The 17,237-nt window shown below is 43.7% G+C and overlaps 1 protein-coding gene across 10 annotated transcripts in view; it reads right to left on the bottom strand.

Annotated features, from left to right (window-relative positions):
- Positions 1 to 9,578, bottom strand: part of Cyld (CYLD lysine 63 deubiquitinase) — a 52,138-nt gene extending 42,560 nt beyond the window's left edge. For 5 of the 10 annotated variants that reach the window (XM_021220468.2, XM_029532436.1, XM_029532434.1 and 2 more), the window contains exons 1-2: positions 9,498 to 9,578; positions 575 to 1,228 (exon numbers count right to left, since the gene is read on the bottom strand). In XM_021220468.2, the coding sequence (XP_021076127.1) occupies positions 575 to 1,078 (504 nt within the window). In that variant the 5' untranslated portion in view covers positions 1,079 to 1,228; positions 9,498 to 9,578. The other 5 variants (XM_029532430.1, XM_029532431.1, XM_029532429.1 and 2 more) reach the window with 5 other exon arrangements.
- Positions 9,579 to 17,237: the final 7,659 nt, after the last annotated feature.

The raw sequence follows: 17,237 nt of genomic DNA, 5'->3' as shown, positions 1-17,237 counted from the left end.
AATTCCAAGGCAGTTTATAAAAGTCAGGAAGAAGTATAATAAAACTGAAATTGTTACAACATATTTCAAAACTCTTGCCTTCAAACTGTTATACTTAATAGCATACATAAGGAACTGAGAACTCTGTAGATGACATCACAAGATATTTCACAATTTTTGAAGTATTTAATTAGAATTGGCAAATTTAACTTTTAAGGTAATTTAAAACTTCTTAGATATGGAAGTCCAGAATAATGACATATATTCCTATCATAAGAGACAATGTTTAAGTTAAAATTAGAATTTTAAGTTAAAATTAAAAATTTGAGCACTGACTTTATATCCTCTCAGCTTATTATTAAATAAACTTTGGGGCTGAGATATAGATCAGTGGTAGAGGGCCCTGGGGTCTATCCTGAGAAGTACACCAAAAACAAACAAAACCCATAAATCCTAAGGATCATTGAGTATAAAAAATATACTGCATACAAAAGGGGAAAACATGTTTGTGCTTGCACACACACACACACACACACACACACACACACACACACACACCACACACTCATCCACAAAAATGTCTTATCAAACTTACCAGTAATTCTACTCCAAAGAAAATCCCCGACACCGTCCTCTCCGCTAATAAAGGTCCTCTGAAGCGTACAACTCCTGGAAATTTCTCTTCCCCAGATCGCAGCTGTACCTTCACAGGACTGCCCACGTCTACCTGGAGGCCTTTACTTAGTCGGACTCTGTTTCTAAACAGGCTGAGCCTCTCCTCACAGTTGGTAATTGCCAACAGTAACTCTGTGAATTTTTCATTTATTTCTACAACATCCTTTTCATCAACAAACAGAACTGCATGCGGTTGCTCCAAGATTTTTAATCCAATCTGATTTTTCTTGGCTTTTGCAGAAGGAACTCTTGAATGCCCCACAGAACGGTCTTGGATGTACTGTCCTATACTCCCTTTGGGTACTTTCAGCAGCTTCTGAGTTTGTTTGTCTGTTACACTGCATTCTTGAAGAAGCAGATAAAAAATCCGTTCTTCCCAGTAGGGTGAAGTAACTTTCTCTTGGCTCCACAGGCCTGAACTCATCGTGACAGTAACTTTCAGAACATTAACTGGCAAAAAGGAGCCACTAGTAAATCTGTCATAAAATCCAAAAAAATGAACTCACTGTAAGTCCCAAAACAAGATTTTAGCAACCTGGCATCCATGTTGTAAAAAGACAGCAATTCAAAGTGCCTGGCAAACAAGCAAAGCAAACTTTAGACTCCAGTCAACACAGCCTTAAATTAAAGCTTAAGATTTTTTAAATCACATTTATACACACACACACACACACACACACACACATACATACACATCTCAAAGAGCTAAAAGCATATGACCGTGTCTACTATAACTGCATTTTTAAGAAAAGCAGTAGCAAAGCGTTTGCAGACATTAACAATAATGACTATTTCAAAATTATAAAATCAAAATCTCTGAGATTTTTTTTCTCCTTTCAGTTTTTTGTTTGTTTGGTTGGTTTGGTCTTAGTTTTTTAAGACTGGGTTTCTCTGTATAAGCCCTTACTATCCTAGAACTTGCTCTGTAAACCAGGCTGTCCTTGAACACAGAGATCCACCCGCCTCTGCCTCCTGAATAATGAAATTAAAGGTGTGGGCCACCACTGCCCAGATGAGATGTTTTTAAACTATATAGTAGCATTTCTGTCTTACTTCAATGGATAAGACACAGTGCCTTGAGAAAACACAGATAATCTTATTCATTAAAAAGCTATTATTTCTGCCGGGCGTGGTGGCGCACGCCTTTAATCCCAGCACTCGGGAGGCAGAGGCAGGTGGATTTCTGAGTTCGAGGCCAGCCTGGTCTACAGAGTGAGCTCCAGGACAGCCAGGGCTACACAGAGAAACCCTGTCTTGAAAAATCAAAAAAAAGAGCTATTATTTCTAAGCATGTAACTTAAGTAGAAAGTTACATATGATAGTACTGAACATCTTTTTTCAATAAAAATATGACAATATTACGTTTGGAAACTTCATCTACAATTCATTTGTTTTATCTGACTCAATTTATTTTTATATATTTTATTTACATGTGTATATTCTGTATCTGTGTGATTGTAGGCCACATGAGTATAGGTACTCCAGGAAGCCATAAGAAGGGATGGTTGGATCCTCTGGAGCTGAATTTATAGGTAGTTGTGAGCTACCCATCATGAGTACAGGGAACTGAATTCATGTCCTCTGGAAGAGCAGTATATACTCTTAATTGCTAACCCATCTCTTTAGGCCCCCTCACTTTCATTATCATAATCTTGTATATTTTGTGCTTAGACAGGGAGATGTTAACTATATTAATTATAACTACTATTTAATTTCTTACAATTAATAAGCATAAATATTATAATCTAAGTATATAAAGAATATTTGAAAGTGGTTTATAGCCTTAAAATTTGGACTATATAATAATGACATATGACTATAGGATAATAATACTGAATTATAGATGTTTATATCAATAAATTGTGGGGTTTGTGCCAGTTTTAACTATGTATAAAATACGAATATACAAGTGATTATTTTCCAGCTTCAATTTTTCATTTAAAACTGTTAAAAAATAATTACACAATTCTGTAGCATCATTTTAAAGCCTACTTTAATTGATGACTTTAAACTATATAATTTCAAATGCTGTATATGACAGGCCCATAGCCAACATCATGCTAGAGAAAAACCTAAAGCAGTTCTCCTAAAATCAGGAACAAGGCAAAGTTATCTGCTCTTGCTACACATGAATACCATAGTTCACATGAAAGGTACAAGGTCAACTTGTAGAAACTGGTTCTCTCCATCTACCATGTCGGCTCTAGGAATCAAACTCAGGTCATGGGGCTTGACAGCAAGTACCTTTACCTGCTAAGCCATCTTGACAGTCTAAAATCTACTATTTTGTAAGCCAATTTAAAAATATAAGTTGAAAGAAAATTAGAGTTAGAAGGAAGATTTCCTGCTTAGCTAGACTTCTGATCCCGAAGCCATGGTTATTAAAACAAAATTCCCAGTGGCAGGTATAGGATACCCTCCTTATGAATTGTCAGTCAGGGAGGTCCTAAAGGCCCCCAAGACAATACAGATTCTTGCCAATCCTCTTGGTTGCCACCAGATCTAGATGGTGAGCTTCTATTGCTGAAGACAACATATTCCTTAGCTGTAAGATATAGAGAAACCAAGCTAGAGCTGAGACAGGCACTTCCTCCCTGCTAACTAGCTTTCAGTACACTGGGGAGAGTAAGGCATCAGCGGTCTTACCCAGCTGTAAACCCCAGGACTACAACAGTCACCCAGTAAGCAGGTTAACCCAACATGCCTACTAGAAGCAAGACTGTGATGGGATCAACCAGCTACACTCTACTGGATTTGAGGCCTGTTCTGGATAGAAGGAATCAATGCCAGGTATTATAAACAAGTTCAGAAACTCACGGCTTAGGGTTTAACTTAATACTGTTGTTTACCTAAATTGTCATGATGTCCAACTGCCTTCTAAACATCTCTGGTTATAGCCACATTATCAGCCTTAATCAGAGAGGCTTCTTTTTTTTTTTTTTTTAAACAATGAACAGCCCTGAATGTAAAGAGTCTGGGCTGTCCAAGGTTCTGAGAAAAGGGGACAGCTTGAGTGCTCGGCTCTAAGCACAACATTTATACTACTCACTCCCTCTAAGGTTCAGGCAATGTTGCAGAATGGGGTGGAGTCTCAGGTGGAGAATATAAAACCTGGAAGATAGGGAAAATAAGAGCAAAACACTATCTTCTGGCCATATCACAGCCACTGCAATCATGAACTCACAGCAGCTGTGGTTGCTTATTGGGCCCATGTAAGACTGGACATGTCAATAACTAGTCATGGATTAGGAAGGGGTTCATGGGTACATCCTTGCTAAAGTATTGGCTACTAGGTGATCCTGGGGGAGAGAAAGTCATCATCTTTAGGTATGTATCCACCATTGAGACCAAGTAGGCTCAACACAGGTGGCCTTCATTAAGCTTAATGGGTCACAAATGAAAAAAGATATGAATGTGGTAAAGAGACCTGTAGGGAGGGAGTATGATGGGGTGGAAGGAAAATGAGGTGAGGCAAGAGTAACCAGAACATATTACATGCATATTTGAACCCTGTGAAGTTCAATACTAACTCAGCAGGAGCCACTAGTGGCAGGACTGCGATGGGCTCAAGCAACCATGCTCTATCGCATTTGAGGCCTGCTCTGCTAAAAGGAATCCATGACAGATATTATAAGCCAGTTCAGAATCCATGATATAGGGGTTCACTGCTAAAGAACAAATTTTTAAAAACACAATTATATCATTTCAAATTAAGGACTTCATTATTTATCTTTCTGAAAAGAATAGTTTCATGTATCTCTGTCATAAGAATGTGGTTGTTTCATTCTTCTTTGAGACAGAGGTATCCATCTCTAGCCCTGTGGCTAAAGGTAGTAATTAATAAAGCTATCATATGTATCCATTTTATTCTTGCAATTTAAATCAAATACACTTAGAACTAAATCAGGAATTATATTATTTGACTCAATAATAAAGCAACATAGCAATTCCACACACAGAGTAACAAATCTCTTAGAAGTATTCCATCATTTTCACAAGTCTGTCCCTTTGTAATCCCAAATGAGAGACTCCAGTCACCCAAGAAAGGATAAGGCAGGCACTCCTCCAAACCATTGTCACCTGAAGCACCTACACGCTGGTGAGGATGGAGGCAGCGGCAGCATGAGCTTCTCCTCTTCCTGCTTCCTTTTGTAAAGTGCTCTTTAATTCCACTTGAGGGCACTGTCTACTTCAACAGAAAGGAATCAATTTATATCTGCCACTTACATAACACACCTGTAGACACCTCACGTAAACAAAATCCCTCAAGAGGACACCCAAGAAACTACACAACCCCTTAATATGGCTCTGTGCCTCTGAGGAACCAAGATAAAGTGTTTGGCTTTTTTACTAAAATGCTATTATGCCAGCATTAAGGAAATTACCTTTTTCTTAATCACTAAGGTATCATTAGGAATATAAATTATTATTAGTGAGTCTCAATATAGAAAGCTGTTTATTAGTTATTAAGCTTTTCATCCTGTCCTCTGGCTCTCTTGCCTGTTTTATAGAAATCACTGTATATACTTATTATATGTCCCTCTTGCAATCAGCCATTTTCTGTAGTTTCCTGCAGTCTGCCTGTGACTGTTTCTGTGATATTCTTGCTTTCCAATTTACTGTTTCTAAACAGTTCTAAGAAGTGAGGTGATGAGCTATGTTTGTGTGTCTGAAAAAAGCAAAGCGGCACAAATAAAGAGGAATAGGCAAATTCTAGAGGGGTACTGAAGATGAAGGCACACAGGCCTTCTTACAGAGAGGGTTTAAGACGGCTCCCAGGTTCCAGTAGTCAAAAAGCAGCGAGTTGTTGTTTGCAGTCTCTTTAAAACGCATTTCAAAATTTTTGACCAAAAACATTTCATAGCTACTTTATTTTTAAAACAAATTCTTTTTATTTCTAAAATTTCTAAAACTGGGTATCTTTAGACGGTAAGCTGGTACCTGCCAATTCTATTAACTCTCTAACTTAACAACTAATGCCACAATTTGAAGTTTAAAAAAAATTAGTGTTAATGAAACATCAAAACAAGTAATTGTATATGTTTCAGAACATTATATGTAAATGAATTTGATCTCAAAAGGTAGTACACAGTTTTAAGAATTATATAACTGCTTGGTTTGTAAAAAGGTCTATGGCAATAAACAGAAGTTTTCAAGAATATATTTAAAATGAACTAGACAAAGAATGCTGAATGCAACTTGTTGCACAAGTGAACCTGAGTTTATATTCAGTAATAGAATAGGTACAACAGACAACTAGAATAGTCAAAGCAAACATTACAAAATATTTTTAAAGGTATTATCCAATGAGAAAAAAAACGTGTGAACCTTCCTGCTTTTATAAGGAATATATCAAGAATAGGTTTCAGGGGGTTGGAGAGATGGTTCAGCAGTTAAGAGCACACTGACTACAATTCCAGAGGACCCAGGTTCAATTCCCAACACCCACATTGAAGCTCACAACTATCTGTAACCCCAGGATCTGACACCCTCACACAGACATACATGCAGGCAAAACACAAATGCATATAAAACAAGAATAAATAAACTGTATAAAAAGAAAAGAGTATGTTTGAAACACATTAAAATTATTTTCCTTTATTACAAATAATAAATAGAGAACTTTGTCTCTTTGTAGACACATACCTGATGAAAAACCAAATGATCATTTATTATCTCAAAATATCAGCTTTACGACAAAAATGCCCTAACACATCTTTCCTCTTCCTGTAGTAATGAATATAATACCAACATTCTCATTCCTCTGGGATCTGCACAGTAGTTAAATAAAGCCTTAGAACCCCAAGCAATAAAAACTGCCTCAAGACTCTACAAAGAGAAATATCAAAATCACATCATGAGCTCTTTCCAGATCACATTCAGTATTCTGATAGAGTCAGTAGACCCTGAAAACTACACACTTTAAATGTGATGACTGCTTTCCACCCATTCGGCTTCTGCTTTAAGTACAGGTCATGACTGCTATTAGACAGCAAGTTCACAGTAATGAGAGAGTTGGTATGAAAGGAGAGATTTTTCAAGTATACTCTCTTGTTATTTGGCAAATGGAATCACTGTGAAGGTGAATATGTCAGGAACAACTCATCTAAACATTGTCCCATGTCTGACTGGGTAACAGTAATTGTGTATATTTTGATTAATTACTGAAATATTGAAAGAAGAGTACCAAAGAGCTGGACCACAACAATGTAGCCTCAAACTGTTCAGCATGAAACAAAGATGAACGGAGGCCTTTCTTGGGGACACTGGAGACGAGCGAACAGAAAAGAATCACAGAGATCTGAAATCATTATCTGCTTCTGAGCATGTTGATGGCCTGAATGCTGAGTAAAGGAGGGTTTCATTATATTAAGATAAAAAATCATTAAACTAAATGAGGGTTAAAAAGTAAATGTTGACCAATTTCCAATGAATGAAATGATAAGATGACCAGGACACAAGTCCTACAACAAATATTAATGATCAGAATTACCAAGTTTTAAGAATCACAGTGTGAATGGTCATCAGCTACGTAAAAGCAATAATGTAACTTTTCTAGACTGTAAAACATCTGGATGCTCAAGTGATCAAGTTGTACCATCCCTAAGAAACTCACAAAGACAGGTATAATTCAATGACTTCTGGCCTCCTCTGAGGTAACCTCCTTGTTCTAAAACACCACCGAAAGCTTTCTAAATCACAATAGAAATTACAATACTAAATACTGCTCAAATCACAAATGGCAAAGAGGTAAGCAGGCTGGCATAGATATGCAAGAAAAGAGCCACATCTTTTCCAAATGCTTTAAGTCAGTTAGAATGACTAACTTAAGAAAAAACAACTCTTCCTAAAAGAACAAGTTGTTACATGCCTAAACAGTAAATAGAAATACAGAGATTTCAAGACCAGAATAACTTGTGACACGAGGATACAGTCACAAAACCAAATGGGACTTAAAAGGTTTATTTAAAAAAAAAAAAAAAAAAGTCTGGCTCTTGCATCTGCAGTCACATAAGGAAGACAGGAACAATGCTGTCTCTTATGAGTTAAACCTAGCCACTGGGCTCTAAAAATGTGACTTCCCCACTCCTTGTCTTTCCAGGGTCTAGACCAGAAAACTTGATTAGCTTAGGAGGTAATGGTGGAAGCCAAAATGCTATTTCCTTGTCCCATTTAAGTGACCAGAAGTTTCGACTACGTTAAAAATAAGATTCAAGAAATAGAGAAACATGACATTTGCCTAAAATATCATTAATTCTCTGGGGAAAAAAATCAATCAATTTTATACTATGTTGCTATACATATAAGTAGAAACAAGTAAGGTAAAATGTCACTTATGAAACCAGGTTGTTTGGGGCTTCATTTGAAACTAAAACTGTAAGATGACAGTATAAACACCAGGAGCAAAACACTAAGTATAGATTGATGGGCAGGATAATTACTGTCCTTTCTTCATGTATTAAAGAGTTCCTTAAATCACTTAACCACAGTTTAGGTATCTTCTGTTTAATATGTCATTTTTACATAACAAGTCCCTGGTCTTATCAGCTCATCTCAAAAGTTTCCAGTCCAAACAAGGCTTTTTTTTTGAAAGAATACCTTAAATTTTTGCAGCAGAACATCAGAGAATGTTCTGGGTACTGTCAACATTCAAATTACATGAACTTCACCAAGAATTTCCAGCAAATCATTTTCCTTCAATACTGTTCTAGTGCAAATCCACCCACCACCCATCGGGGAGCAGCAGGCTAAATTCTTGGGGCCATTCAACCTACTTGAGGTATGAGGGGGTGTGCAGGAGACTGATGCTTGAATGCACGCCCTCTCGATGCCTGCCTGCAATTCTTCTCTGGAGCCAATGATTACAAAAATGAGCAATCCCATTAGGAATCCCTGATTAGCCTCAACACACACACACACACACACACACACACACACACACACACACACACAGAGCAAGGTATGAATGAATGCACCTCTAAGGAGACAACTTTCCAGGGAAAATCAAGGAGAGCAAGGTGGCGGGGATGGTAGGGGTTGGGAGATTGCAAGGCTTGGTGGCAAGAGGATGACAAACCCCTAAAACATGCAAATGCCAAGGGGTGGAATAGAAAAAGATGCCAAGGACATGAATAACCCGGCAGCTGACCCAGATGAACTCAGTTCCAGAACGTGATCATTCGCGACTTGGCGTTCTCCTCCAAGGCTGAGCATAATAATAAAAGGAAAAACAAGGGACCTGTCTCAACAGGGTGCACCTTCCAACTACACAACTGTGCAAAAACATCCTCTCCTCTCCCCCCCCCCCCCAAGACCAGAGAAACTGAAAGAAAAAGCAGAACACGCCATTAGCGAGGCCAGGCTGCTCTTCCGGGAGCGGAGCCACCAACACCCCACAAAACAGCACAGACGTGAGGTACCACAGCAGCCCGAGATTCTCCCTGCCTCCTGCAGCGGTTGGGAGCCAGGCGGGGTCCCGGCCTCAGTTTCCCCATCTGTCAACGACAGGCGGGCCAGAGAGAAAGACGGGAGTCCTGCGCTGCTCCTACCCGAGCCCGGCGGTGCAGGAGTCCCGCGAGTCCGGAGCCCTCCGGCAGGCTGGAGGTGACAACCGCGGTTGACGTCAGAAGCTCGTCGGCCCGGGGCAGCTAACGGGAGGGCGCTGAGGCCCGACGGTCGCCTCCGCGCTTCAGGGCGCCTGAGGCAGGGCAGGGGACCTAGCGTCAGCCGCGCGGCCGCGCACACTCACCCGCCTCGGCCGCCGCTCAGCGCCGCAGCCCCGGGCTTCAGAACCTGCGTCCCGGGCCGGCCGGGCGCCCCACACCCACCACCCCAGTATTTACCTCAGGCGCGCGGGCCCCCGCGCAGCCGAACCTGCTACCTGGGGCCCGCCCCCACCTGCCCCGCCTCCGAACCGCCCGCGGGGAGGGAGGAGTGGAGGCGGAGAGGGTAGATGCAGCGCTAGCCAATCGCATCCAGAGCTCCGTCCCTGCGTGCGCTCTGATTGGGTCTTCCTGTAACAGACCTTCCTCCAATGGCTGCTGGCAGGGTGCTGGCTGAAGGGACTTTCCGCTCGGTCAAGCTCGGTGGAGGCAAAGGGAAAGCGAAGGGGCGGAGCAGAGGAGAAAGAGGGGGGGGGCGAGGAGAGATAGCTGATTGGGCGAAAGGCCCGCCGGTGCCACGTCACCATTGGCTGAAACCATGCCTGGGCGGGGCGCTGTGCTCTTAGCTCCACCCTCCTTGCGCGGGTCTTGGCTCTTGGCTTAGCTGTCAAAACTAGGGTGGGAAGCGATCCAGAGAAGAACTGAGAACAGTTTTCAGGATTCCATTGAAGGAGCAAAGCTTAGAATTACACCTAGACTCAATATTTTCCTTCTCAGTTTGTCAACATGTAACACGGGGAACTCCCAACCATGCTGAACCTCAATTTCCTCGTCTGTAGAATGGAGGTGTTAGTACCACCTGTTTTACCGGCTTATTGTGAAATGCTACATAGTCTGTCCTAACAGTAGACTGTACAAACTGAAACTCTTTCTGTCCTCAGAGGGGGTCTGGGACACCTGCTGGTTTTTTTTAAAACTTCTGTGGCCACCTCTCCCAGGTTGGAGAGAGTCTCCTAAGGATAAAGAAAGGCTTTCCACCCTCTACCTTACCCAGGACTGCATCCCTGGCCACCAGCCAGAATTGAGGGTAGAGTGAAGAATCTTTCAATTAGACGGAAGGATTCTGACTCCCAAAAGTGTTCAAAATATTTAAAGAAACTCTTTTTATAATCAGCCCCAGAGCCTGGCAGCACATGACTTGCTTCACTGGATAGTTCTCTTAATTAATTCCTTCTCCTTTGACATTTTAAATACTAATTATGGGAGAAGGTGATTAATACTGAGGAGGAGGGGTGTGTGTGTGTGTGTGTGTGTGTGTGTGTGTTTAATCATGACACAAATTTCCCCAGTGGAGACTACCATGTTTCTGAAAATCCAAACAATGGATACCAATAAGAAGCAGACAGACACATGGGTAATTGCTAACAGTATGAACTCACTACTCCTCTCCCTCCTGAAATCACCCATGATGAAACTGGCATCTTTTGAAAACTGAAGCCTCAACTCTTTCCTGTCTTTCATTGGTACACATATATCCTGTTCCCAGTTTCCCCAAGCTCTAGCCACATGATATAAACCAATAGTGACATGCAGTGGCCTTAGACAACAACATTCCCCTATAGATCTGGATTCTCCCATGACACTGGAAGGATTCAGAGATCCAATCTGGCTGTGTGGGAGAACATTTTGCTGGGCCCCATCCAATAAGGAAGAGAAGAAAGTTGAGGAAGTAGACTTGGGAATCTTTTAGTAGGTCAAGCAGACTTATTTTCTCCAGATTTCCAGAGTCCTTCCCCCACTCTGTTTTCTCTCCTCAAATCCTTTGTCTCGTGTTCATTGTCCTTAGGCTCCTGGAGATGTGATTTATCGCTCCTAGCTGAAGCATCTTTATGTCCTTTCTGATAGTGACATCTAGTATAGTTGAGTGCTCTGCTTCAGTAGGGTTTGCCACTGCACCAACAGTGATCACATACCTCACTTATCCCCACCCCCACTAATGCACGCTCGCTGAATCAGGATCAGGGCCTGACTTCATCCAAGATCATCAGCTCAGCCAAACCTTACATGCAGGCTCTTCTTAGTCACCATTCCAGGTCAGTTGGTACTGGCTGCCTAGAACTGAGCTGAGAACTGAGCTGACACAATGCTGAAGCTGTGCGTTCAGGCTCAAGAAATAAAATAGCTGCCATGATCTGACACACAAAAATGATGTCACTGCCATACTAGATATTATTTGCAGTTCTTCATCTTTCCAGTGTCTTGTTTTACGGAAAGGAGGTTAAGGTCCAGAGTGGGAAAATAGCTTCCCTCAGTTACACAGCTGTTCCTTCGCCTGAGTTTAAGTGGCTGATATCTCTGACTAAAGCGCTTCCTAGACCTCCACAACCTTCCCTTCAAGTAAAGCCCAGCCCAGTGCAAACCCTACCAGCCCCCTTTTCAGATGACTCCAGACCCCACTGATCACCTCATGCTTCCCTGCCCTCAGCCTGTCCCACCCAATCTGGGCTTGGCTCCGGGTAGATCAGGTTAAGTAGCTGAGCAGCTACCAGAAAACACATCTAAGTAGAAAAGGGGAATGCCTGGTCTGCCTTCCTGGGGGAGGGGAGCAGAGTACCCCCTGCCCCACCCCCACCCCCGTGTGGTCCGTGTTGTCAGCTCAGTCACAGTTAGGAAAAGAACCGTCTAAGAACTCTGAGAAGGGAGGGGTGCACTCCAAAGCAGCCTGAGAAGGGCTCCTGCAAAGGAAGAGAGCAATGATGAATGTCAGCAGGGGCTGAGGGCACACCCCAAAGGGAACAGGAAGTGCACGACAGGGTGAAAGAACTGAGAAGGGGAACTGCTGTCACCACAGCCCGCTGCATCAGGACCAGGTGGGTCCTTGTGCCTAGAGCAGCAGGAAGGGTTTTTAGCCTGCTTGTGTGATCCCAAGCTGTCTCACCTAATCCCCTTACTATATGTGGAGGACCCTCCGCCCCCAATGCATAGCCACTGAATTGGGTGCAGCCCTCTCTAGACTGCATTCAGATAACCTTTTGGGAGCTATTGAGCGACTCACAGTAGGTACTGAAGGAAACATTTCTTAGTAGTGCTGGCACGCCCCTGACATAGACCCTGTTTGCTCTGAACCTCCCAGGGGGCTACCCCAGGCCTCACTAAGCCCTGTGTTTATTTCATATCTTTCTGCTTGCTCCACATCTGTACTTAATACAATCCAAAGTGGACATCTGGTATCCCTGCCCCACTGCCCCTCCCCACCCCACCCTCGTGAATGGTGACTTCCAGTCACACATTCAGCTTCTATGACTCCTGTTGTGTTCCCAATCCAGGGAACAAGGCCCTGAGTCACAAAAGCTAGGTAGATCAGATGTCCCTGCAGGTGAGGATAGGGTACCATCACTTTCTCCACAGAAGCCCACCATGGTGTCTTGATCATGGGTGAGGAGCACCCTCTGAGGACCCTCTGTCACAGAGGTACTTGCCTCTGGAGAAGGGACTCCTGGTACGCCTGAGCACTCCATCTGGATGCTTTCACTCTGACCACCAAAAAAGCTCTTTTCAATGAGATGAAAAGGATTGCTTTAAGCATCTTGAAGCTAACCCAGATGAGCCCCCGCTCTCCTCTTTGTGTGGTTATCAGTATTATCCTCAGTGACGAGTGATTTCTGTGGCCGAGTCTAAAGCACACAGAGGAAAAAAGGCTTAGTGCTCCTCTCTGACACATTAGTGCCACATCTGGAACCCATCTGGGGCAGTGCCCACACTAAGCACGGTCTCATGTCCGGCGCAGCCATCCTCCCTTGCGAAGGAAGCTATAGAGGAACCTGTTTTGGTTTCTGCTCCCATTTTTCAAAAAAGAGCATTTGCTGTTCTTTCAGAAGACCCAGGTTCAATTCCTACTACCCACGTGCTGGGTCACAACCACCCGTGACTCCGGTTCTAGGGAGATCTGATGCCTTCTTCTGAACTCTGAGGGGGCCAGAGTTGCAGGACTGCCCACATATACATGCAGACAACAGGCTGGGTAAGCTCTTCACTTAGTATAAAAAACAAGCAAACAAACAACAACAACAACAAAAACCTGAGTACCTACTATGTGCTGTGTACCCTGTGGGGCTCTCAAGCAGCGGCCAATCCAGGGAAAGTGTGTCAGCCTTCTGTTGCTGTGACAGAATACAGGAGAAAATTAACTTGTAAGGAAGAAACGTCGCTGTTAGCTCAGGAGTTCCACGGGTGCTTTAATCTGTTGCTTTCAGCCTATGGTATCAAACGATTACAGGGTGGCAATTGTTTCCCTTGTGGGTGTCAAGAAGCAAAAGAGACACGAAGAAGAACCCCAAATGACCAGAAGACCTCCTATTAGGCTCCAGCCCTTAAAGGCTCCACCACATCTCAATGAACCACAGATTGCAATTAAGTCTTAAAAACATGAGACTTTGAGGACTAGGCAAGATCTAAACTCTCTATCAAGAAAAAAGAGGCAAATGCACCCGGAGTCCACACTGAGAAGACCCTGAGACAGGCGGGGATGAGGGTTGGAGGGGAGGGGCACATTGTTCAAGGATTTCCTCAAGGAGGTGATTATAAAATCCCCAAGGAAATAGGCACAAATACACCACAGAGAACAATGGCACCACAGGAATGATCAGACAACTGTGCGTGTCTGGAATCAGCAAAGAAGACCTCAGCAGAGGAATACTGTAGGGAACATGGTGTTCCGTGACAAAGGGAACCCCAGAAGGAGACCTTGACTTTACTCTGCCTTGGATGGGAAGTCACAGAGGGCTTAGAGCAGAGGGGTGGCCAATGTTGGCTTGTATTGGTTCTATGAGGCTCAGTCTGCAAGCCAGGGACAAAAAGCAAGGAGACCGGCTAAGGGATTGCTCCAGGCAAGAGGCGACTTGTTTCCTGGAATGGAAACAGTGAACAAGAAGCAGTGGAGAGAGAAGACCATGGAACCAAGGGGCCAAAAAGGTAGCTCACTGGGCATGGCAGTACAAACTTGTCACCCAAGCAAGGAGGAAGATCGTGCTCAAAGCCAGCCTGGGAATCAACGGGAAAATGTTAAAAAAAAAAAAAAAAAAAAAAGCAAGGAAAAAAAAAGCTTGGGAAGAGACAAAGGATGGAAAGTCATTCTATTATTTTGAATGGATGACTGACAGAGGAGAGATTGGCTAGTGGGCCGTTGGAGAACGTAATTATAGACTTCGGTTAAATTTAGAACCAAAACAACAGGTATCTCAAGGGGAGCACAGCTAAAGAGCTCGCTAGCTCTGGGCTGCCATTCGGTAGTCTGTTTGGATGTAACTCTCAATCAGGAAATGATGACCTGTCAACACTATCCCAAATCCCAGGCTGTGCATCTCTCACCCACGAAAGTGGCAGAGCTTAGCCTATCACGCTGGACCAACTGAGTGGGAGGAGATGCACCAGTGATACATTGTTGAAGCAAAGTATTAAAACTCTGGTCTAGATGCAGCCCACTTCAGACACAGTTCCTCTGCTCTTGGTTTCTTTCTTTCCTTTCTTTCTTGTTTTCTTTTCTTTTCAGTAGCAGAGACTCAACCCTGGCCTGCACACAGGGTAGGCAACTGCTTCCCCACCTAGCTACACCCCCAGCCTTTTGATCACATTTCTGTGGCGCATATTCATTTCAGTATCTTGTTTCCTGACTGTGGAGGAGGCTGAAGCAGGGGTGAGGGGAAATACTCAAGAGCCCTTTTCTCCCAGTCATGACGACTGTAACTGAAGTCTGAAGAATTTCCTAACCTAAAACCTAAACATGTCTCCTGCTTCTGGTACCTTTTGTTCCGCACACAAGAATTAGGGACTTTTGGTCACATGGGAAGCCAGCGAGCGCCAGACTAAGCCAACAGCTGTAAAGCCACATAACCACTGCTTCTCCAGTAACCTCTCAGCCAAAGAAATGTAAGGCTAAGAACTCAAGTTCACTGGTTATCTGCTCAGGCCCAAGAGTCCTTTCAGTGCTGTCCGCTGGCCTTGTGAAAGTCCAGAAAGTATTTCATCACTGAACTCTGCCAATAATTTCCTACCAAAGTCTGAGTGCCATCCTTGTCTGGGTCCTTGTACTCTCCACCTCTCTCCCTGTCCTCTCTCTCTCTCTCTCTCTCTCTCTCTCTCTCTCTCTCTCTCCCTCCCTCCCTCCCTCCCTCCCTCTTTCTCCATCTCTCTCCCTGTTCCGTCTCTCTCTCTCCCTGTTTCTCCCACTCTCCTTCTCTCCCTCCATCTCTCTCCCATTTGATATGGAGTCTCACATAGCTCAGGTTGACCTCAACTCAGTATGTAGCCAAGTGCTGATTACTGGTGTGCACCCCCACACTTGGCTTTGGCCTCTTATGTCTTCCCAACCTCTCCCTGGACGATGCCCATCTGGTTCTAAGAACTCGTTTCGGTGCTGAGGACACCCCCCCCCCCATTCATTCTCTCTGGCAGCGCCCTCTCCGGGCTCCAGGCTCATCAGAATAAATGTTCCTCTTAGGCATAGAGGAAACTTGACTACCCCAAACAGAAGTCTCTTCCTACTGAGCTTATCATACTTGCTATCCCCAGTCCCCATGTGCTCAGAACTAAACTCTGTCATTCAAGACAATTCCCTTTCCCTGGGCCCTCGCTATCTACCCAGCAGCCCCTGGGCATCTATCTGCCTCCAGAGAATCTCTGAGGTCTATCGTCCTAGCTCTACCTCTTCCATACCCAGCCTGCTCTAGTTCCTCAGTTGCCTTCCCACTTCCTCCTCTTGTCCCCACCCTTATGGATTTGGGTCACAACTCCACCCGAGAGTGAAGTTCTTTGTTAAAGGAAAGTTAGATCATATCTCCCCTGCTTGGAACATTCCAATAGCTTGGCCGTATTTTACTTATTTAGATTTTTAGGTAGATAGATAGATAGATAGATAGATAGATAGATAGATAGATAGATAGATAGATAGATACTCACTGCATAGCCTAGGCTAGATTCAACTGCTAAATCTTCCCATGAGCTTTATGAGTGCTGGGATTACAGGCACATGACACAACACTTCATTCTATTCCAAAGTCAAGACCAAAGCCTTGATCATGGCCATGAAAACCAGGCTTACCAACCTTTGCATACCCACCTACTGGTATCCTCTCCTTGACTCAGAGCAAGCAGACCGTGTTCATTCCCTACAGCTGTAGCAGACCAGCACAAATGCCGTGCCCCAAAGTGACATAAATCACCCCAATATCTGAAATCTCTAAGTGGACTGGGCTCCCTCCCAGGCTCTGAGGGAGAATCTGGCTTCCTGTCATTCCCAGCTTTCAGACCTGACGACGTCATGAGTTCTTTAAGCCTTTTATGGCCTTCATGGCCAGAGGCATGACATCTGCTTCAGCTGTCTCTCATCCATAAGGACACACAAATGTGACTGTGTGTAGGGCCGACCAGACAATTCATGGTCACCGCCACCCCCATTTCCTAAAACTCTACAAAGTCCTTTCTTCGAGGTATGGTTCTAGGGACTAGAAGCTGATGCCTTTGGGGGGACTATTATTCAACCTGATACACATTCAAAGACCTTTGCTCCCGGAGTCTTTATGTAGCTGGCTCCCGCTCTGCCCACTCACTGGTGGTCTGGTCAGCACCTTCCCATGCAGTCCCAGCTTTCTCGGCTCATGAGAAGAACGCTCGTTGGACCTGGTGTTTGCTTATTTCTAAGTAACATAGCTTTCCTTTGAGGAAGTTATGCGTGCCAGAGAGGAGCAACATACATGGAGGAGATGTTTATCTAGGGTCACAGATGAAGGTTTCTATCCGTAGTCTCTCGGCCTTGTTGCAGTGGTCCTGCAGCCGTGAAGCATGACGGAGCAGAAACGTGGTAATGCTTAGAATACGGAACCAAATACTCATGAAAGGATATAGGTACAGAGACAAAATTTAGAACTAAGATGAAAGGATGGACTATCCAGAGACTACCCCATTCGGGAGTCCATCCCATCATCA

Source organism: Mus pahari, chromosome 20 (assembly GCF_900095145.1).
Source record: "Mus pahari chromosome 20, PAHARI_EIJ_v1.1, whole genome shotgun sequence".
NCBI classification, from domain to species: domain Eukaryota; kingdom Metazoa; phylum Chordata; class Mammalia; order Rodentia; family Muridae; genus Mus; species Mus pahari.
The sequence above is the reverse complement of the archived record's forward strand: the minus strand, read 5'-3'. Positions and strand labels throughout refer to the sequence as shown.